This window comes from Felis catus, chromosome E2, assembly GCF_018350175.1.
Source record: "Felis catus isolate Fca126 chromosome E2, F.catus_Fca126_mat1.0, whole genome shotgun sequence".
Lineage (NCBI taxonomy): Eukaryota > Metazoa > Chordata > Mammalia > Carnivora > Felidae > Felis > Felis catus.
The window spans coordinates 57,500,635-57,523,529 of NC_058382.1; the positions used below are offsets into that span (position 1 = coordinate 57,500,635).

At 56.4% G+C, this 22,895-nt stretch overlaps 1 protein-coding gene across 1 annotated transcript in view; it reads right to left on the reverse strand.

Annotated features, from left to right (window-relative positions):
* The window catches only part of COTL1 (coactosin like F-actin binding protein 1), a 36,944-nt gene extending 15,629 nt beyond the window's left edge, over positions 1-21,315 (reverse strand). Inside the window, exons 1-2 of the mRNA XM_003998318.5 lie at positions 21,058-21,315; positions 20,713-20,795 (exon numbers count right to left, since the gene is read on the reverse strand). Coding sequence (XP_003998367.2) covers positions 20,713-20,795; positions 21,058-21,134 — 160 coding nt within the window. The 5' untranslated portion in view covers positions 21,135-21,315. The remainder of the gene's footprint in view (positions 1-20,712; positions 20,796-21,057) is intronic.
* Positions 21,316-22,895: the final 1,580 nt, after the last annotated feature.

Sequence of the window (22,895 nt, forward strand, 5' to 3'; positions counted from 1 at the left end):
GAGAGAGAGGAGAGGGCACGAGCAGGGGAGGGGCAGAGAGGGAGAGAATCCCAAGCAGGTTCAGCATTGTCAGCACAGAGCCCGATGCGGGGCTCGATCTCACGAATCGGGAGATCATGACCAGGACTGAAACCAAGGGTCCGATGCTTAACCGACTGAGCCACCGGGCGCCCCCGACATTCCCTCGTTTAACCCAGCATTGCCACCACAGCCTCCGAGGCCCAATTCACAGCTGGGAAACGGGGGTTCAGAAGGAACACGTGACGCTCCCACGGCCACATGGGCAGTTCGAGGCCGTGCTGGGATCTGAACCCAGGCCTCTGTGGCCACGACCCCTGCAACCTCCACCCCCCACCCCCCCGCCCATCCCTCACACGCTCAGGGAAGGGCTCAAATTCTGGATCTTATGTAGGGAGACCTTCCTCAAGTCTTCTGAGCCCCGGAGGCCCTGCTCGGAATAGGAACTGAGCTGCGGGGTGGGAGTTGGGGAGGATCGCGTGGCCCCGATCTTGCTGTGGGATACGGCTCCAGGACCGCGGGCCACGTCTAGCTCACGGCCGGAACTCGCTCTTTACGGTGGGGACCGTCCTGAGCAGAATCCCTGGCCTCCACTCGCTAGATGCAGGATCACCCCTCCGCCCCAGGGACAGCAACCGTCCTCTGGGGGGCGGAACCGCCCCTGGCTGACGATGACCTTCTAGATTGTCGGGGTCCCCCTTTGATGAAGCCCCTCTTTGTGTTTTCCACCGAAATTCTGTGTTTTTTTACTGAGGAAATCATAGATCCTTCCTCAGCTGGGTTCCCAAACGGTTCATATTTTAATCGCGATGATCGCAGAGAGCTCATCTCAATCCCTGGCTGGAGACGCCCGCGTGGGACTGTTCTGGGCGGGGGCGGGAGGGGGCTCGTCTCCTACTAGCTGCTCGATCACCTATTCCATCCTGGCAGGGCTTTTAGCTGCCGGCTGTAGGATTCCTCAGGTTCCCAACGACAGTGGGGAGCTGTGCTTCTGACACGTCCGTGTGTATCTGAATCGCTCGGGGATCCTGCTAATGTGCAGATTCCGAGGCCTCGGGTCTCGGATGGGGCCCCGGGGCCTGCGTTTCTAAGTGGCTCCCCGGCGACACAAACGCTGCTGGCCAAAGGACCACATCTGAGGCCTTTTTTTATTTTCCTGTATTTTTCTTAAAACCCAAGGCATCTTCCTTCCTAGACTTTCCAGGTGCTTCTGTGCTGAATCCCACACAGCGTATATAGGTTTACGACAGTCTGGGGCTGATTAAGTTCTCTGCCTCGTTAGGACCTCAAAGCCTGAGCACAAGTTGGCCAAGAAGCTGTCTGGAGGGGCAACCACCTGTCACAAGGGAGCCAAGGAACACGGTCCTCTGCAGGCCACGGACTCCTGACCCAGACGCTAGAGGCCAAGCCAGGAGGCTCCACGGTGCCGATTTCTTAAAGGACACGGAACCTGGGACACGGAACACAGCCCTGGGATCGTGACCTGAGCCGAAACCAAGAGTCGGACGCTCAGCCCACGGAGTCACCCAGGCGCCCCTCATTTGGTCTTTATAATGATGCCATGAGGCGGGCAGTGGGGGAGGAGGGGACGTCAGCGTCTTCTTCATCAACATGCACTCCACCCTGTGACAGATGAGGCTCAGAGGTCACACGATGTGCCCAAGGTAACGCATCCTGGCCAAGGGGGCTGCAGGCCGAGGCCTGGGTGGCTTGGGCGTGCCTGCCCAGCCCCCTTCCTTTGGGGAACTGCCCCCACCGGCCACGGGAGCCTGGCGGACACCCACTGGGGGACCCGCCCGCGGGGGTCCAGGGGGACCGAGAAGGACAGTCTCAGGGACACCGCATGGTCAGATCGACAGGGCTTGGTGACAGAATGGCCACGGGAGGAAAGGAAGGAGTCCAGGGGCTCCCACGTGGGGGTGAGACCTCTATCTCGTACCGTCGCGGACCCTGACTTAATCCCCAAACACTGAGCCTCCTCTCCCTCCTCCGTAAAACGCGGTGAGTTTTTTGTTTTGGGTACTGCCTGCCCCCGCCCCTCTTTTTATTTTTAAGAAAAAAAAGAAAAAGCCACAGTGAAAGGTAAAAGTCACCACGTCAACTATTTTAAAGCGTACGTTCAGCGGCATTTAGTACGTTCACAGTGTTGTGCAATCGCAGCCCCCTACCTCGTTCCAGAACACAGGCCTCTTCCCCAAAAGGAAACCCTTTCGCCCACGACAGTCGCTCCCCGGCCCCCGTCCGCCCGGCCCTAAGCAACACTAAGCCGCTTTCTGTCTCCGGATCTGCTTGTTCGGGGCATTTCACGTAGATGGAATCACACCGCCCGCGGCCTCTGGGGCCCGGCTTCTCTCCCTCAGCAAGTTCAGCCCCTGCGGTGGCCCCATGGGTCCCTTCCACGGCCAGGGTCTGCTCCTCCCACGTCCAGCTGCTGAGGCAGGTGTGGGATCCTTCCAAACAGGGGACCACATCACTAGTCGCCCACGGGGATTAAATACGGAAGCTGGACGGCCCGCCCGGCCCGCCCGGCCCGCCACAGCGGAAGCCTCTCCTTGAAGCTGTGGCCACAGGACGGAGTGCGGGGAACGAGGCGGCGGGTCTGAGGACCCGAGTGGACGCAGCCACGCGGGATGTCTGGGTTCCCGTGGCTCCAGCTGGATCCCCACCGCCCCGTCGCCGGCCAGAGCCTCCACGTGGGAAAGTTGCCTGTCCCAAGTGCCAGCCCGGGGCCTGGCGTGAGACAGGCCCACGAGCAGTCAGTCACCAAGGGCGCGGGGAGCCCGGCCTTTGCGGACCTTCCAGAAGCGCAGGCCAATGTCATTTACATCATCGTGGCAGCGGGGGACTGTTGGCCCGGGGGGCCGCCGGGCGCTGGCTTATCTGACACCGGTCTGGCCAGCAAGACTGCTGACGTCTTTGAAAATGCGAGAGTCCCGTTACGCCTGCAAATGTTTGCTGCTCCGGATCGGGCGTGACACCGGGAAGTCAGCTGAGCCTGCGCGGGGAAAACGTGGTTGGTCGGGGCGACGTTTTCGCAGCTGCCCACGCAGACGCGAAGCCTCTCCCCCACCCCGCTCTGAGCCCACCTTGACCGCAGACTGGTTTGTGCAGGGGGAGGCGGCCGTTCGTAGTCTGGGCTGGGCCACCTCCTCTCCTCCAGACACATGGGGCCGACCTGAGACACACACACACACACACACACACACACACACACACGCACACACGCGCGGCCACAGCACCGCAGGGGCGTGGAAAACGCCACACCCCTCACTTCTGTCCCGTTGGCACCCCGCTCACGCACAGGAAAACGTGGGTGCATCCACAGAAAGGCAGCGCTAAGCCTCATCGTAAATGTGTGTGGTGTGTGGGGGGGGGGGGCACACGTGTGTGGACCAAGATGGACACCGGCCGGGAGAACGTTAGTACTCGACGTTGCCGTCCCTCTCGTGGTGCCAGCCGGTCCCCAGGGGGCCAGTGGCATGCCTCTGGGGCCTGAGACTGGGGAGCCGAGGGTGTGGGCGAGCCCAGCGGGGGAAGCCGGGCCCAGACGCTCCCCCAGCACGCGGACCCCCGCGCTCCCTCTCCCAGAGGCCTCAGCCCAGCCGTCTACGCCGGCCGCTCACGTTCAGCCTTCTGCTCCCCAGCCCAGCCCCCACGCGAAGAGTCCAAGTTCCGGAATCCAACAGAAGCTCCCCCGACTTCATACCAGCTCTGTGACCTGGACCAGACGCACGAATGCCCCTAAGCCTCAGTTTCCCCATGTGCACAGTCATGAGGCGGCTGAGAGCGGAAACAGAGGGAACAGAGGGCACGTGACAGGCGCGGCTCATGGGGCGACTGCTCTTTTTCTATCCCTACCTTTCCAGTTCCGACGGGCACTTCCGGAGGGCCTACTATGTGCCAGGCACAGTGCTAAGCACGGGGGGGCGCAGATAAGACGAACAAGGGTCCTGATGATAACAGGAGCCGTCTGCTGGGCGCCGACGACGGGCCGGGTACCGTCCTAAGCTTACGCGTATTGGCACATCGCTTCGTGCCGAGCTCTCTGTGAGGTCGCCACTGCTCCCGGGCCCATGTTACAGCCGAAGACACTGAGGCTCAGAGAGCTAAAGTGGTGAGAAGCCAGACAACGCTGGCCCTGCCCGTGGGAGCACTGGTTAAGCGGAGGACGGTTCTCGGAGCGGGGGCGCCCGGACCAGTCCAGTCAGCAGCCCCCCCTTCCCCCCCCCCAGGAAACCATGAGCACGTGGTTGCCCGGGTCCACCCCAGACCCACTGACTCACAAGCTCTGGGAATGGGGAGTGGCAGCCGAGCCCCTGGGGGATCTGGGTGCTTCCAAAGCTTGAGAACCACTGACCTAGGGAGGGTGGGGGAGGGGAGGAGCATTCGTGCCAGCGCTGGTGGGAAAGGGGTGCAGGAGGTTTCAAGGGCAGAAAAGCTTCAGTGCCCCGAGCCCAGCCCACCCCCTCCCTTCCCACCCACACTTCTCTCGTTTTGAGGAAGTGATCGTGAGAAGGAGCTTCCTGTATGGCCTGGCTTCGCATCATCATAATTTACAGATTGATTGTGCATCAGGCATCATTCCCAATGTGGGGCTGTGAACACCCACTCCTTCTCACCCAGCGAGACCCTTGGCCACGAAAAGACGGCCCTCGCATGGTGTGAATAAACCCCACATGCAAAAGAACTTAACCTTCTGGGTGGCCTACAGAGCCTCACAGTGTGAAAGAGATCCCACCAGCCCTAAGGCCCCACCAGCTCAGGGCAGAGCAACACCGGGCAGGGTCCACCCGGTTCCATGTTCCAGTTCTCTCTTCAAGGTCTTTGCTTGCATGTACTTAGCAAGTTAATACACAACGTGAGGCTGCCATTGCCAAGTTCGTGGGCACGGCCTGGTGCAGAGTAAGCGCCCAGAAATGCCGCTGTCGTCACCTCGGGCTCTCTCCTCCATGCCCCTCGTTGCCTTGGGCTCTCCCCTCTCACCCCCTTCTGGGCCTTGCATTTCCCTCCTTTCTCTTCCATTGACCACCTTCACCCCTCACCACCTGCCCCTGTATTTCCTCCTCTCACGCTCTCTGTCTGGGGCTGGACTGGCAGGAAGGAGTCAGGAGCGAGAGTAGACATGGCAAGAGGACGGGGGGGTGTGACGTTAAGCACTTAGGACAGGGTGGCTGTGGAAGGAAACACAACGAGAGGAGATGACCACACAGGGCACAGGAACAGAGGGAGGAAGGAAGGAGGAGTCAGACTTCGCTGGCATCGCCACGGCCACCAGGATGAACCACTCCGTATTTTCCCAAAAACTGTGAATGGCACAGAATCTCCACCAAGCTCTCAGGGACTCTCCTGCCCTCCCCCCACTGATTTGAAATCCCCACCCTTCAGCTCAGGTAATCCTGAGAGGCAGATTCTGACCACCCCACCCAGCATTCTCACCAGGGTGACGCCAACACGGGGTCCACACTGACCAAGGGCCCCCACCTTCTCCCAAAAGGGACCCTAGTCTTCCCCTCTGCCTCTCCTTGAAGCCAGCCCTGGCTGGAAAGGGACAGAACCCAGAGGAGACTGAGGATCGTTTACAAATGCTTTGAACAATTCTTTTCCATTTCACACAAAACACAAAGCGGACAATCATGAGAAGTACGAATAAGCCAACGATAAGGGTCTCGCCACCTACGTAACCCCCTAAGTAGACGCTCTGTGCCCGGTTTATCTATTTAGCTACTTCCACATCTGTCCACTCGGCGTTATCTCCCACGGCACGAGGCACTTCGTGGGCACTAATACACATCTGCTGGCCAGCAGAGGGACAGAGAGAGCACACGCATCATTTCGTAACCTCCATCCAACAGTGAACTAGCTCTCAAGAGCGAGTCACAAGAAAAGGGAAGGAGAAGCAGGGAGGAAATTGCCCCAGAGCGCGACATGATTGCAGCCTGCTCTAAAGCTGACCTTACCTTATATAGACTCCCTAAGAAGTTATGCAAACAAGGTTCATGTAAGGAAGAAAACAACCCACACACCAAAAAGCTGAGCTGTCAGCTTCCACCAAGAGAGCTCCCTGGAGTGGGTGCGGGAGGAAATGGGAAAGAATTCGAACATCCTGCTGCCTGGGGCCGGGGGACAGCTGGACAGGGACCACAGCAGCCCTCCCTTCCACGGGGCTGCTCACAGGGGTGGGGGGTGGGGGGGCAGGCGTGGTGGGGGGAGGGGAGGGGAGCCCAGGCAGTAACGGACGAGGACCTGGGAGGTGGAGAACGTCCACTCTAGGAGTCAGAGGACAGGGGGCTTCGTGGCTGCCCCCGGGAGGGGACTGAGGCCTGAGGCTGATAGGAACGAGTTCCTCCCTTGACAGGAGACCTGTCATTACTGAAAAGCCCCATGTGACTCACACTCTCTTTTTCAAGGTGGTTCTTAACTGTTTGCCCCGATTGGTTAAACACACAACAAAAAAACCCTCCTGTCCCACTCAAAAAATTTGGGGGAAATACTAAGCACAAAAAAAAAAAAAAAATGAAGAAAGAAAGAAAGAGAGAAAGAAAGAAAGCCCATTGCCCTAGGAATAAGGCCCCTGTTCACATCTTGGTTCGTTCGTCACAGAGCAGGCATGGAGACTGGATTTGATTACGTGCTCTGTGCTGTGGGTCTGTATATAAAGGGTCCACACCTGCCGTCTGAGATCTGCTCCCCCATTCGTCAAAGGGAGGCTTTTCAAAAACTGTTTTTTGATGCGTATTTTTGAGAGAGAGACAGCGCATAAGCAGGGGAGGGGCAGAGACAGAGAAGGGGACACAGGATCCGCAGCAGGCTCCAGGCTCTGAGCTGTCAACACAAGAGCCTGATGCGGGGCTCGGACCCACGAACCGCGAGATCCTGACCGGAGCCGAAGTCGGACGCTCCACCCACGGAGCCCCCCAGGCGCCCCTCAAGGCGGTAGACTTCTCCAGGGATTCCTGACTCACTGCGGTTCCGTTACACGCGAGTGACCCAGCTTTCCCACTTTGGCAGAAAACAGGAGAAAATGGAATACACGATAGCCAGAGGGAAGGCAAGGTGATTGCTTCGGTAGAACCCTCCGGGGGCGGGCTGATCTGGATACCCAAATTGTCAGGGTAGCTGAAGGTTCTCCCCAAATGACAAGGCACCGGAACTTTCTTGCTGCCTTTTTTTTTTTTTGATGGTTAGTTTTACTTCCTTAAATGGAAGTCAGCATGCTAAACCCGACGGGACCTTCTGACTTAGAGACCACAGGCCACAACCAGGTCCCGGAGGCAGAACCCACTCCTACAGCACCTGCAGCGAGACACCGTGGGGACGCCGGATGTCTGACTGTCCAAGCACCACAGTCCCCTGTCGTGCCCCTCTCTGCATTCTTGCATCTGTTTTTGCTGTCGGTCGTCGCGGACACGTATTAACAATCTGTGAAGAGGGACTTTGCTCAAGAAGACACAGTCCCTGGGGCGCCGGTTGGGTGGGGGGGGGGGGCTCAGTCGGGTGGGCGTCCGACTTCGGCTCAGGTCACGATCTCGCGGTCTGTGAGTTCGAGCCCCGCGTTGGGCTCTGCGCTGACGGCTCGGAGCCCGGAGCCTGCTGTGGATCCTGTGTCTCCCTCTCTCTCTGCCCCTCCCCTGTTCACGCTCTGTCTCCCTCTGTCTCAAAAAGAAATAAACATTAAAGAAAAAATTTTTTTGAAAAAAGAAGAAGACACCATCCCTGCCCTCAAAGGACGTACACTCTAGCCCGGCAAACAAAAACAGAGCGTGTGACACAGGGCAGGTAATGCTACAGCAACAAGTTTCCACAGGGCGGATGGGAACGTCAAAGAAAGCAGGAAATTCATTCTGCCTGGGGAGTGGCGATCAGGGCGAGCTTCCAAGAGGAAGTGACGTTTCAACTGGGTCTCGGGGAGCCAAGCAAATCCTAGACCCCAGCAGCCTGAGGGAGCCAGGAGCCCCAGGCTTACGTCCCAGCTCTGCCTCTTTCCACGGGGTGACTGCGGCCCAGTGGCTTCTCACTCCGATCCCCAGCTCTCCGGGCTGCGGCGTGTGGCTCTTTCAACTCCGGTGCCCCTGGGTGCCGGGCACAGAACTCACAAAACGTTTGCACCCCCACCGATCCCCACGGCTGGTAACCTTCCAGCCCTCAAGTTCGCCCACACGTTCACAGCTGACTCATTTCACTTTTACCGACTCACCAATTTATTAACCCCTATGAATATCCGAGACGGAACCCCTACTTTTCTTTAAATGCTCATTTCCGACGCCAGGGCTGACAGCAATGAGATACACACGCCCTGGGCACCGGCTCCGTCCTGGGCGCGGGCTCGGGAAGACGAGAACACAGCCACGGGACCTATGTCTCTGGATATCAATCCTCCCCAGAATGGAGAGCAAAAGCCTCAGAAGCGAGCCTTGGCACAGAGCCAGCGGTGAAAAAACGCTAGACGGTGATGACAAGAGGTCAACTATCACGGAGCCAATGGAAATGGCGAGGAGAATGGAAATCCAGGACATCAAGTGCACACGGCACGTGCAGGGGGGGCGGGGGGAGGGCGGGGAGGGCAGCGCTGAGTGCATCCGAGGGGCCCACGGGGGTGGAGGGTCCCCATGGGGACGGGCATGTCTGCAACAGACGGAACAGTGACAAGAGCGAAACATGCTGAGCAGGGGATTCTCCACAAGAAGGACCGAGGCAAACTTCCAGAAGGCTGTAGAACAAAGGCATAGGAAGAAAATGCTCAAGTAAAACCCAGAGTCGTCGCCGTGGCCCACGGGGCCTCCCGGACCCCCTTGCCTCTACATATTGCAAAAACTGACATATTGCAAAAAAGACATCATTCACGTATCCTAAAATTCACCCCTTTTAAACGCACAATTCATTGGCCGTTAGGTCTAATTCCAAAACATTCCGTTAGCCCCAAAAGGAGACCTCCTACCCGCCGGGGGTCTGTCTTCCTTCATCCCCTGCCCCCCACCCCGGCAACTACTCCCCAGCTCTCTAGCGCCTCGTTCTGGAACCTTCAAATACGTGGGCTCGCACAACGCGTGGCCTTTCGCGTCTGGCTTCTTTCACTTGGCATCACGTTCTCAAGGCTCGCCAGCGTCACGGCGTTGACAAATCGCGATTTCCTCCCTTGCTATGGCTGGGTAACGTCCCACCACGTGGAGAGACGCGTTTTGTCTATCCTGCATCCGACGACGGTCAGCCGGGCGGTCTCCGCTCCCCGGCTCTCGTGAACGATGCTCGTGAACATTCGCGCGCAAGTTTTCGCGTAGACCCGTGACTGCGTTTCTCTCGGGTAGATACTAAGGAGTGGGATTGCCAGGCTCCTGGGAGAGAAGCCTGTTCAAACCCCTCGCCCATTTTCTTTTTTATTGTTGAGGGCCTTCCTTTGTGCCGGGCCCACTCCACTCCCAGGCACCCGAGTGTCCACCTCCTTCGCATTCAGGCTTGCCTCAGCGTCCCCTCCTCTTTAGGCCTCCCGTGACCAAACCCTGGCTGACGGTGGCCCCGCTGCGGGCCACCTCCAGGCCGTTGCTTCTTTTCATCCTCTTTGGGGCATTCGGGAGTGACCCAATTTGCCAGCTTGTCTGTGACCAGTCCCTGTGCTCCCAAAACAACGCGAGCTCTGTGACTTATGTCCCTTACGGCCAGAGGGGCTGGCATGCGGCAGGTCCTCGATTTGTATTTGTTGGATGGGAGTAAAGAGAAGTCACGCTGAGGGAGAGAGTAAGCTATTTTCTCAGAATCGGACACGTGGCAGTGGGTTTTGCTAAATCGAGAACGGGGCGAGGGGCATCGTCTTCAGGGCTGCGGGGCTCGCGGGAGTGAAGACGGGCCCTCCTCTGTTGGGGGGTGGGGGGCGGAGGGGGGCTCGCAGCCCAGGGCCCGGCTCTTCTCAGTTTTCCCCAGGAGCCCAGCGTGACCCAGGGGGAACCCTGGCCTGCCCGAGGCGGCAACCGCCTTTTATGTGAAACCAGGAACAACACGCTCCAGTCTACAGTCGGGGTAGAATTAGAGCCCCCCAAAAGGGACGAAAACTACCTCTGGGTCAGATCAGATGACCTCCCGGGACATCCTTTCAGACAGAAGTAGCAAAGTCAGAATTGTCCCCTGGGAAGGACAGAGGCATTTGAATCACAGAGGTGTCCTTCAGAGACCATCGCAGGTTTTCCACTTCTTCCAGAAAAATCACCTCTGAGCTGTGAGTCCCACTAACGTGTGCCACCAGCCAGGGACACAGGCCTTAGGTCTGCCCCTGAGCGTTCCAGAAAAGAGCTTGCGGAAAGCTATTATGAGCGTGGGTCCTAAGAGCTCTGATCACAAAGAGAAATGCTTTCTCTTTCGCTTTATTGCACCCCCCATCAGACGACGGATATCCACGGAACCTCCCGTGGTGATCATTCCGCAGCACGTAGAAAGCAAACCATTGTGCCTTACGCTGCTAATGACTCTGTCAAATATCTCTCAGTAAAACTGGGGGGTGGGGGAAGGAAAAAGCTTTTTTGTTTTTTTTTTTAAGAGAGATTTTTTTTTTAATGTTTTTTTCAAGAGAGAGCGCGCGCACGCGTGAGGAGGGGAGGAACAGAGAGAGAGGGAGACACAGAATCGGAAGCAGGCTCCAGGCTCCGAGCTGTCAGCGCAGAGCCCGACGCGGGGCTCGAACTCACGGACTGCGAGATCACGACCTGAGCCGAAGTCGGACGCTTAACCGACGACGGAGCCGCCCGGGCGCCCCCAAAAGAGCTTGTTTGAAAAGAATTTCAGCTGCAAGCGTAGGGAAGCAGCAGGGTGTCAGGGGCGGGTGGCCAGGAACCCAGGAGCCAGGGAAGGAACAGAGCGGGGCCTCCGTGCAACCTTGGGCCAGGGCCTTCCCATCTCTGAGCCTCAGTTTTCCCACCTACGGAGTGGGACTTACAGCGGGACCTTCCACACTGGGCCACGGTGTAGATGAGATGAAATCATTAGACCACAGCGGCTGGCAAGACGGCTGGCCACGGTGTCCGCGTCGGAATCTCCAGAACCCACGACTACAGCACCTGACCCAGAAGGGCCTCTGCAGAGGTGATTGTTAAGGATCTGGAGAGGAGAGAGCATCCTGGATGATGCAGGTGGGCCCAACGTAATCAGGAGCCTCGAGGCAAAAGAATCAGAACCAGAGACACAGCAGCTTGACAAGGTCGCGACCCGCTCTCGCTGGCCTCGAAGGTGGAGGAGGGGCCCTGAGTCGAGGGACACAGGCGCCTCCGGGAGGCGGAAAAGGCCAGGAAATGGACTCTCCCCTGGGGCCTCCAGAAAGACCACAGCCCTGCCTACACCTGGAGTTTAGCCCGGTGCGACAGATTTTGGACTTCTGACCTCCAGAACTGTCAGATGATAAAATCGCGTTATTTCAAGCCACTCGGTTTGTGGGAATTTGTTCCAGAAGGCACAGGAAAAATGAGGTAGAGGAGGATAAACGAAGTCCAGGACCAACTCAGGACGTAAGGCAGGCTGATGTCAAAATGCGCTGGTGAAATAAAACACAAAACGCTGAGGGCGTAGCCCCGCCATCAGGTCAGACGCAGGCCTCGGGGGACCTGCCCCTGCTGAGGCCACTGACTGAGCTGAATCTGAAAAGCCAAGCACATAAAATCAGGTGGGTGAGGAACGCAGCCATGCAAGGGCCCTGGGGCAGGAAACCGGAGCCAGAAGCCAGTGGGGGCAGAGGCAGCGGCCAGGGAGCCTTGGCACCTGCAGATGTCCATTCGGGCCACTGGGCTGCAACCTCAGCAGAGGCACAGCGTGCCTTCCCAGGGGGGTGGGGGGTAGCTCAGCTCTCAAACATCTCAGGGGACTGTCATTCCTCTACTCAACAAGCAGCAGATGAGAATGCCAGGTGCTGTTCCAGGTGCTGACGGGACAGCAACCAGGATTCTGCCGGGGGGGGGGGGGGGGGGGGGGGGGGGAGCTCAGCCTCCAGCAGGGAAAGTCAGACGACAGACAGACCAGACAGACGTGGGTACAACGACGTGAGGCGCTGCTGAGTGCTGCAGCCCGCGACTTGGGCCCACGTAAGGAAAAGAGATTGGGACCGGCTAACCACGGGGGGGCAGGGGTTCGCCACCGAGGAGGCCACCACCCCGGCCCGAGTCGCTCTCTCCAGGCCCTTGCTGCAACGCTGAAGAAACAGGCACCCCTCACCCCGCACAATGTGGTGAGCATCACGGAGGCAAGGAGGCCATCTGCACGGAGGGGACATTTCCACTGGGCCTTGACAGGCGTATAGAAGTCCTCCGGGAGGACAAAGCTCCTTGGACACAGATCTGGGGTCCAAGGCCACCTACTCTCCCATCTCAAGCAAGCAACTTTCCACTCTTCAAGGAAATGGTCAGACTCCTCATCAGTGAAACGGGAAAACTCCTACTTACTCATCACACGCACATCCTTCACGGATACGAAACAGTATCTGTGCCAATACGTGCAAAGCGTCCGCACGGAGCCTGGCCTTTGAGCAACCGAGGGGTCAGGACCCTCTGTGTTGGGGACGAGCGATGGGAGGGCTCGTAAGGGGCATTCTGTGTTATGGCTAAGCATTTGGACCTTATGGGCAAAAGCCACCAGATGTTCCAAAGGGGAGAGGAGTTGACGCCACCTGGCCCTGGGCTTCACCGGGCAAAGGGCGTGGCACCCAGCAGGCGCTCACCCCACTCCCTGCAGAAGGAAAAGCCAAGATCAAGGGTGGGAAACGCCCACTCTTGTGGGGAAAGAAGGGAAAAGAGAAGTGGGAGCAGGAAGTGAGAACAGGAGGTAAGAGACACAAAAGGAGAAGTATGTGTGTTTGCAGGGGGAAGTAGAGGGAAGGAAACGTGTTTTTTCAGTGAGTCGTGCTCACCGACAAAAGCTGGGAGAACACAGAGTGGAATAAGGACCAAGAAACGGCCACTAATTTTGGTGACCAGATTACCAAAGACCTACGCATGGGGTGCCGTGCTCTAGGGGTGAGGGGACAGTCCCCAGGACGTAACAGGTGGAGAAATGATGGAAGATGAGGGGGCGGAGGGAACACCTAGTCGCTCCACAAGCAAAACTTTAAAAGTCTGCACCAACTCCCAGCGATTTTCAAGGAGCAAAAACTCAATTCATTTCAATTCATTTCAATTCATTTCAATTCAATTCAATTCAATTCAATTCAATTCATCGAAGACTCTTTCTGAACAAGGACACGCTACTTACCAGGCAGATGGACAGGTAGCAGCCTTCCCCATGGAAGGGGAAAGACCACAAAGTCAAAAGCAGGCACCACTATCACCCCAGAGGCAATCCAGACGAGCCATCTCAAGCGTGCCCATGCATCTTAGGACACAAGGAAGCAAGGCAGTGCGGCTCAAAACCCCTCAGCGACACACGTGTGGGAAAAGAAAGCAACGAGACACTGTATATCGCAGAGAGCCGTGCAGGTAGTGGCTCACTAGCCTTCAAAGTGCCACCTAAAAATCATAAACCCAACACTGTCCCTGGAACAAAGGAGGTGCTCCGTCCTCGTTCGTTCAATGGGCGGACAGACTGCTTAGCGCTTTGCCACGTTCACAGCACTGTTGCAGATTTAAAGCTTCCTTTCGACCTCCTATTCTCTTAGACTCACTAGACGTTTCTCTCCTGACTTTTGTCTGAAATTTCTGGAGTCTGTACGTGCATGGACCACAAGGGGGTCGGGAAACAGCCAAGTGCAGAACAGCACGATAAACTGACCGCCGATTGTACGTGCGTTGTGCAGCTGGACACGCAGAGGCCCCAGCCAAGGGCATTTGTCTTATTCACGCCCCATCCACTTTCTTTTGGTAGCAGCCAAGTTTCCGTCCTTGACCAATTCTAATCTGGCCTTCTGAACGCTTCTTCACCTAGGTCTCAACTTTCGGACTTCTGTGTTCATCTGTGCGTTACTCGCGTTCAGCAAGAATCCTGCTAAGTTTAGCAGTTCGGCCAGAATCGCCCTCAGCCCTGACACTTCCTCTTGGCCACTCCCCATCCACTGGCCCCCATCTTGCTTCTTGACTATAAATTCGGACTTTTTCTTGTCGTATTCAGAACTGAGCCTGATCCCCCTCCCCCATTGCAAACCCGCACGGTAATGGTCCCTATACCTGTCACACAGTCCCCCTGAATAAAGCCTGCCTTACTGTTCTTGGGCAAGTGTCAGAATAAATAGTATTTTCTCTAACTATAAATGCACCCATTTTCCTTAGAAACCACCCGACTGCCGCTCTCAGCCCCTGGTAGGGCTGACCCCATCCCGGGCCTATACTAATGCATTCTGTTTCTCTTCCTGGGAGTAGAACAGACCAGAAGAGGAGAGTGCATGGTCACGGATGGCCCCTTTCAAACCCTTTCTTAAACATCTGTGCTAAGTGGTCAGGCAACCACTCCTGACATACCTCCCACGATGGGGGTCTCACTACCTTCAGTGACAGCCCATTCTAACCCAAGGACAGTCCTACCTCAGGCGAACCTACAATCTACCCCTGAAATTCCTACTGTCTGGTCCTTCTACCACGTGGGGTTGGGGTGTGAAGAAGTGAAGTGGGCACATGCCACACGGCAGTCCCTCAAACACCAAGGACAACACTCAAGTCCCCTGAGGTGCCTCTCCAAGCTAAAAATGCCCGGATACCTCACCTAATCCTCATAGGAGACCTTTTGAATTCCTGGGCCAGCCTGGATTCTCCTCCCTCAGCCCTGCCCAGCCATCTACCCTGGGGGCTATGGCCTCTTTTCGATGGAAATGATAAAGAGCCTACTCAAGTTGGCTTGAGGAAAAGAAATTGAACTGGCCCCTGGAAGCAAACGGCCTCAGGAGAGAGCTCCAGGCGCGTGGCTGCACCTGAGAGTTTAAGCCACGCCCTCTAGGACACGCTCCCCATCTCTGGCTCTGCTCCCGAGTCCCCACAGGGTGCAAGGGTCCCGAAAGCTCCAGGCCTTCACTATGCTAACAGGTCTTAACCCCAGAGCAAAATGGGCTCGCCCAGCAACTCTGTCCAAAGTATCAGGGATGCAGCCGATTGGCTCGACTTAAGTCACGAGGGCCCAACCCCGAACCAATCAGCCAACAGAGGACGCGGCTTACTCTGAGTGGCCAGCATCTTCCCAGTGGGGCAGTACGGAGTTAAGTCAGCTTCCCCGGAACTACACTGGCAGAGTGGGGATTACTCTGAAATGAGAAAAGCCCCCCACCCCAAGGATGGGACTTCCAAGGACGGACAAAAATATCAAACCCCGCTTCTCCCTGTGAGTGAGGTTTTGAGCTGAAGACTCCGGGCTCAACAAAGCATCGTGGGAATATCATCTGCACCCAGACTCTCATCTAGCCAACATCACAGGGCATCTACCCCAATCAAGCTTCACGCGGACACTGACCCCCAAGTTTATTTCAACCTATCCATTGATGTGTGACACCTTCCAAGAAGGTTCCACATTAGCAACAACCATAGTTTTGAGCCCTGAAGCCATACCAAGTGCCGCTTTGTATATATCATGTCAATGTATTCTCACAACAAAGCGGTGCAGTCATTATCCCCATCTTACAGAGGGGGAAACAAAATGCGGGAGTCTTGCCCAAGGTCACACAGCACCTCAAGGCTACAAGTCCAGGCAAGATACCCTGGCTTGACCATCGATGCTCGTACCCGATCGGCTCTAAAATATGGACCCACAGAAAACTGGATTCATTCCCAGGTGCTTGGTTCCTTTCCAAAATAAAACGGGCTTGCGACAGAGTACTTTGGGGTCCATCAACAAAGAATTGGTTAAACAAGGTTACACTTATATGAGAGAACATTACATAGCCATTTTAAAGGCTGGGCAATGACAATAAAACATGAGCTTTCTGAGGACAGGGACCTTCTCTGTTTCTATATTTATCCTCAGTGCCCAGAACAGGATCCTGCAGAAGAGCCACTCACATACGTGGAAGGAAGAAAGGGAGGGAGGAAGGGAGGGAGGCAGGAAGGGAAGGAAGGAGAAAGGAAGGAAGGAAGGAAGGAAGGAAGGAAGGAAGGAAGGAAGGAAGGAAGGAGGAAGGAGGGAGGAAGGGAGGAAGGAAGGAAGGAAAGAATGAAGGAAGGAAGGAAGGAAGGAAGGAAGGAAGGAAGGAAGGAAGGAAGGAAGGAAGAAGGAGGAAGGAAGGAAGGAAGGAAGGAAGGAAGGAAGGAAGGAAGGGAGGGAGGGAGGGAGGGAGGGAGGAAGGAAGGACACACGAATTAATGAACCTATTTCTGAGTAATAAAAGTGTATCTGAACTATATCCAGTTTCTATTCTCTTCTTTTTGCTTAGTCTGGCTTTCTCAATATTCCACCAGGGACACACATTACTTATCAAGTACAAAAACAAAACGTGATTTCATAGACAGCTTGAGCCACTGATCGTCGCGTACCCATGATCCGCAGGCCCTCTCTGCCGCAATCAGAGAGATCACACATCCACTCAGCCTGGCAAGTGGCTCCCCTCGGCTCCCCCAGGCTCTGTCGGGGGCACCCCCCGCCCTCCAGCACAGCTGGCTACCCCTTTCCTCCCCATCGCTTCTTGACCCTCCCACCTCTCTGGTGCTCTCAGACCACACAGTCTCCTGCCACACCAATTAAGTTCCACCAAGGAGATGACAATCACAGTCATTAACATTTAAGGAGCGCTTAGGGCTTAGGACATCGTCAGCACGGTGAGTTGCTTCCTTAACCCTCCTAATGACCACGCTGTAGCAAAGGATGCGCAGGTAGGTCACACAACTGCCCCAGGTCACATGACTGGCCCGACCTGGAAGCCAGGCCGGCCCGATGCAGCCTAAACCTTGAACCGCTGTGCCAACCGTCTGTTCCGCAGTCGGTGCTTATGGACTGAGCGTTACTGCGCGCAGACCCAGGCGAAAGGTCCAAGGCGTGCCACACCGCCCTGGGGTCGAGTGGCTACTGGGGCTAATCTGGAGCTCTGGGCCCACTGGGCACGGCGCTGAGGCACATGCCGGGAGCTTCAGAACAGACAACCCAACGTCCTCGTAAGAGCTACGAGAGTAAACCCCATAAAAAGTACCAACAGTCGACGTGCCATCGGGGGCCTGCGGTCTCCTTTTAAATGTGTTCTTTCGGCCAACCCTCCCAGTCACTGTCAGAGGTGAGCACCGCCAGGACGCCCATTTCACAGACTAGAACACTGAGGCACAGAGAAGGGGGTGTCCTTGCCCAAGGCCACACAGCAAGCAAGAGACACCGTTGGGATGTGACTCTAGAGATTTTCTAACTCCGGGCTGTGGAAATAAAAAACACACCCCACTATGCGAGCTCTCGGACCATCTCTCGGACCACGCTGAGGTGTGGGGCAAAAAACCAAGAGTGGAGGCAGTAAAGCAGTTGGGGGGGGGCGGGGGGGCAGGTGCATCCAGCACCCACAGAGCCAGTACAGAACACAGAGGGCTCCAAACCCTGCCAGCAGAAACAGGAAGATGAGCAACCTTCCAGAAAACAGCCGCAGCCAAGGAGAGGCCAGGCCTGGGGGCGAGGAGAGATGAGAGGCAGAAGCTGGGCGGGCAGGATGGCAGCAGCCAGAGGGCACGGGGCTGGGAAAGAAGGGCTGGTTCGGAGAGAATGCCAGAAGCGGGCTGTCTGGGAGGAGAGAAAGCCCGGGAGGAAACGCCCCGCCCCGCCGCCCCTCCCCCACCCCACCCCAGCACCTTTGGAGGGAGAGATGGAGTGATGGCTTCTGGCTTCTAAGTCCCCTTTGCACCTTGTTAGATGTTTGGAAAGGGGAAGGCTGGGCCAGAGCGAGAGCCTGTCCCCACGGCCTGGGCCCCTCAGGCTTGCAAGACACCTGCCTGGGAATTAGGGCCACAGAGAGCCCTCCCCGCATCACATAAGTGATGTATCCTGCAAACAAACTGGAACCTACTGTAGCACTGAAGAAGCCCCCTGGTTTGAAAATGAGAATCTAAACCACGTCCGGGGTACCTGGCAGGCTCGGTGGGAAGGGTGAGCAACCCTTGATCTCGGGGTCGTGAGTTCAAGCCCCACGTGGGGTGTGGAGATTACTTAAATAAATGAAACTTTTTAAATATTTTTTTTTCAACGTTTATTTATTTTTGGGACAGAGAGAGACAGAGCATGAATGGGGGAGGGGCAGAGAGAGAGGGAGACACAGAATCGGAAACAGGCTCCAGGCTCCGAGCCGTCAGCCCAGAGCCCGACGCGGGGCTCGAACGCACGGACCGCGAGATCGTGACCTGGCTGAAGTCAGACGCTTAACCGACTGCGCCACCCAGGCGCCCCTAAATGAAACTTTTAAAGAAAAAATCTAAACCTACTTCCTTAGAGAGACGAGGCCACGAACATGGGACTTGGAGCCAGCCTGCCTGGGTTCAAGTCCCAGCTCTGCCGCGTCCTAACTACGTGATGGCGGGCAAGTTACTTAACTGCGCTGGGCCTTGGGGTACTCACCTGCGGAAGGGGAACGATCTCAGTCATGGGGACAAGGCACGCCAAGTGCAGCGACTCGCGTGTAGAAAGCTACCGGCCCGTGCGTTCTGAGTCCTTTGTCACTGGGTCACGAGGACACGGCCGTGCTTCTCCAAGGGGAACCAGTGCAGACACAGCAACCATAACTCGTCTATACATTTGTCCAACAGATGGCTGGGGAAGGCAGGCAGATTTCCAGCCAAAGCAGACGGAGCTTCGGATCCCACAGCCCATTCATAAGATCAACGAGCAGCAGGGAAAGCAATTTTAGTTCCCCCGCCAGGCACTCCCCACTCCCATCCCTGCCACTGGGGGAAGGGTCAGAGTAACACGCCTGCAAGGCCCCAGGGGAGGAAGGAAGTATTCTCTGACCGCACCAAGCCCTTCCAATGGCCGCGAGCATCTGTTCAGAGTCTCTTCTATTGACAGGATGCACTTTCGTCCCTGGGTCACCTTCTCCTACTTGCTGGAGCGAACAATAGCTTCAGAAGCAAGACCCAGTCTGATGGCGGCGGCGGCGGCGGCGGCGGCGGCGGCGGCGGGGGGGGGGGGGGGGGGGGGGGGAGGGGGGTTGGGTGGGAAGTGATGGATGGTCAAAGGGAGGAAAGAAACTGCTAGTTTTCTGTTCCTGAATTCAGCGAGGAGGGAAGCTGGCCGGTCGGACAAAGCCTCAGATCCGACCAGGCAAAAAATATTGTTAAATCTCCTGGTTGTCCACCAGATTGGGGGGAAAGCCAAGAGTCTGTAGTTATGCTACTTGCAAAAGCATCCACCACAGCGGAGGAAGGGTAGTGGTGGTACAGAGGCAGGGATCCTGAGTCAGGGGCCTGGGTTCAAATCCCGCCCCAGCGGCTCTCCACGAGACGCCCTCGGTGCCTTATTCAACGTGAGCTGTTACAGCATTTCACACCTCTGATATTTTAGGTTTAATTTTTAAGCAACCTGTACGCCTTAGGACCGCCCAGCCCCCAGCAGACGCTTCAGAAATATTCTTTCAATTAAACCAAAGGCAAAATACCATTTGGTTAAGGAAACGGTGAAGGAAAGGCGCGGCCACGTGATCCCGTGGCACAATTTCGTACGTTTTCTTCATTTCACGGTTGGCCGCGTAGTTTTGTACAGGCACTGCCCTGAGCATTTTACACACGTTGACTCGGTTACCCTCACAGCAGTCCTGAGACTACAGGTAAGGAAACCAGGGTCCCCGAGAGGTTAAGTAACTTGCCCCCAGTCACACAGCCAGGAAGTGGCCAGTCGGTGATTCACACCCACTCTGCTGAGCTGGCCCAGAGTTCCTGCTCTAACCTCCAGGCCACACTGCCTTTGTTTGCACATCTGTTTCAAAGCTAGACACCAGAGACCTGGAATGGGTCCCATTCCCAAAGGGGCTGGGCTTTCTGCCTCTACCGAGGGGTCTGTGGTTATATACACCATGCATTCCTTCCTTTCAATGGTTTAACACACCCCCAGGGAAGTGCACAAAGTTTACACATCAGAAGTATTTTGCTCAATGATTTCTTACCTAGGTACACACCTGTGTAATCACCTCCCAGACGGAAAGAGGAGACATTTCCAAAAGCCTGCGGCCTTCCGTGTGCCCCTCCCAAGTCAGTGGCTATCTACCCCAAAAGGAGATCACTCTTCTGACTTTTCACACCACACATCAGATTTGCCTTTTCTACAATTTCACATCAATGAAATTGTACTCATCGTATGCCGTGTACTCTGTCCTATCTGACTCTATTTCCTACAAGTGAAAAACACACATATAACCAGAACACTGACAATGATCTCGGGAGAAGGGAGGATATAGCTGAGTTTCTTTCTCCTGCAAGTTCCAGGATTGTTTGTATTTCGGCTCACTGACTGGTGAAGGTGGGGGGGGCGGAAGACGAGTTTGGAACCACACTGAGTTGACCCTTGGAAAACCAGTGACCCGCAGGGGGCAGAGGAGCCAAAGGAGCCATCTCTTCTGGAGAGGGTACTGTGGGAGCAAGGGAGCCAGGCAGTCCCCCCGGTTGCTCTGGATGTCCAGAGGGAGCACGTTTCACGAGGCTTTAAAATCCTCCAATCTGGTTCCCCCAGCGCCAGAGGCGCGGTGGGGGTGGCCAGGCTCCTCCCAGCTTGGCCTCCGCAGAAGCTCCTCTTTCCCGCGTTGACAATTTCCCCCAAAGATCAGCAATCTCCCCCCCCACCCCCCTCGAAGGCGCGTTTCCCTACCTGTGCACTGTTGGATGAAGTCCTGATACTGTGCTCCCTGCTCGCCGGGGACGATGGTGGAGCCGTCATATTTAAAAGTCACCCTTTGGATTGGGAGAAGAAAAAACACACACATACACACATCAGCGATGGTAGCAGCCAGGTGCCAAGCTTCCAGCAGGACAATCTAAAGGATGCTCTGAATAGGGAGAGGCCAGCGCTGGCTTTCCACGCTGTCCTGGGTTAAGGCTGCGGGAGACAGCACGGCATGACCCTTAATCCGTCCCGTTTGGAAGCCGGCTCAGTGCACCAGGCCCCTCGCGAGCCCGGGGAGCGGGGCTTGGAGAGCAATGGAAAGTTCCTCACCAGATGACGGCCGAGCAGTCGTCGCGCACCAGGTTGTACGCCGCCCGGCAAGCCTCTTTGTCGATCTTGGTGGCCATCGCCGCAGGGCCGCAGCAGGGACACTCTGCCCGGAGCGACCGAGCGCTCCCCGGGCCGGCCGCAGGGAAAGGAGCGCGGCGGGGACGCGCGGAGGGCGGGCGGCGGTGGTGGCAGCGGCGACAGCGGCGCGGGCTGCGAGGGGCGAGCTGCGAGCGGCGAGCGCGGCGGCGGCTCCGAGGGCGCACAGGGCGCGCGCTGGGATCCAGGCCGCGCCGCCACGCCCCCCTCCGGCCATTGGCCGCTGGGCCGTGGGGGCGGGGCCTCTTGATTCGCCCACGACCAATCCCGGTCCGGGCGGGTTGCGCAACTCCGTGGCAGGGGCTGGAGGAGGGGCTTTCTGCTCCTCCCTCCCCCTCCTCCCTCCCAACCCCCTTCTCGTTCTCCCACTCCCCCTCCTCCTCCCCCCCACTTCCTCGTCCCCAACCCCTCTTTCTCCTTTCCCTCACCCTTCCCTACTCCCTCTCCCTCCTCCCTCCTCCCCTTCCTTGTGGAAGCCCTCCTTATTCCCTCCCTGCTCCCCTCCTCCCCTCCCCCTCCTTGCTCCTCCCACTTCCCAACCCCTCCTCCGCCTCTTCTCTTACCTCCCCTCCCTTCCTTTCTTCCCCCTTCTCTCTTCCTTTTTAACTCTCCCCGTTATCTCCACCACTTACCCCTTCTCCTTTCTCCCTATTCTCTCCTCCTCCTCCCTTCCCCCTCCTCCCTTGTCTTCTGCCCTCCTCTTCCCTCCCACTCCTTGCCTCTCCCTCTTCCTTATTCCTCCTCCCCACCCCCCACCCCGCCCAGGCTGCAGAGCTGCAGACCTCCTAGCCTCCAAAGGGGACCTCCAAGCGGGTGACTTAACGCAGCAGACCGAAGGAACTGACCCCACCCCGTGTTTGACTCTGGGTTCTAGGTGCGGAGGGACTGGAAAGAAGGAAGCATTTCAAATAGGAGGGGATAGCAAGTGGATTGCTTCCAGAACGCTGGTGGGATCACTGTTTACTTTGTATTCTGGTTATTTGTATTCTGGTTATCTCCCCCTTTGGGTTCCTCTGAGTGCAAACGCTGACTCATTCGGTCTTCCTCCCTCCCTGGCTGACTCACTCATTCATTCCTTATCCTGCCAGACCACAAAGACTAGTAACAGTGTCAAGGCAGGTAAAAAAGAAAAGGAGGAGCAGGTGTTGCTATAAATAAAAAGTCAAAAACAAATTCCAGTCTGAGGCAGCCCCAAGCAGTTCCTATCTTACTCCTTGATACAGGTAATGATACAATTGACCGTTGGAAAGAAACAAAAAACTGGATTCGTACCTCGCACCACTGATCAGGGGCAATCCGAAAGCATCACGGCTTTGAATGTAAATAAAGGAGACCCGCAGAAGTTTCCGAAGCGAACCCGGGAAGAAGTCTGAAATGAGAAAGGTCTTTCAGGCTTGACTCAAAATCCAAACCTAGAACAAAACAAGGACACATTTATATGGATAAAGAGCGCTCTTCAAGGAGAAACAACATAAACGACACATAGTGCCTCGTGCAAAGTGTGAAAACAAAAGACAAAGCAGGGAACAGTATTTGCAACTCAAATCACAAAGAATTCATCTTGCTGATGTATACAGAAGCCAATCTAAGCAAAAAACGAAAGCAAAAACCGGCCCAGGCCACGACCAGATAGATTAAATGGCTCTCAAACATATGCTCCCTTTCAGCCCAAACTAAGGCAGGACAGAGATCCCTTCAAAATAAACTAGCAGGTCAGCAAAGATCAAAGCTGGACAAGCCTG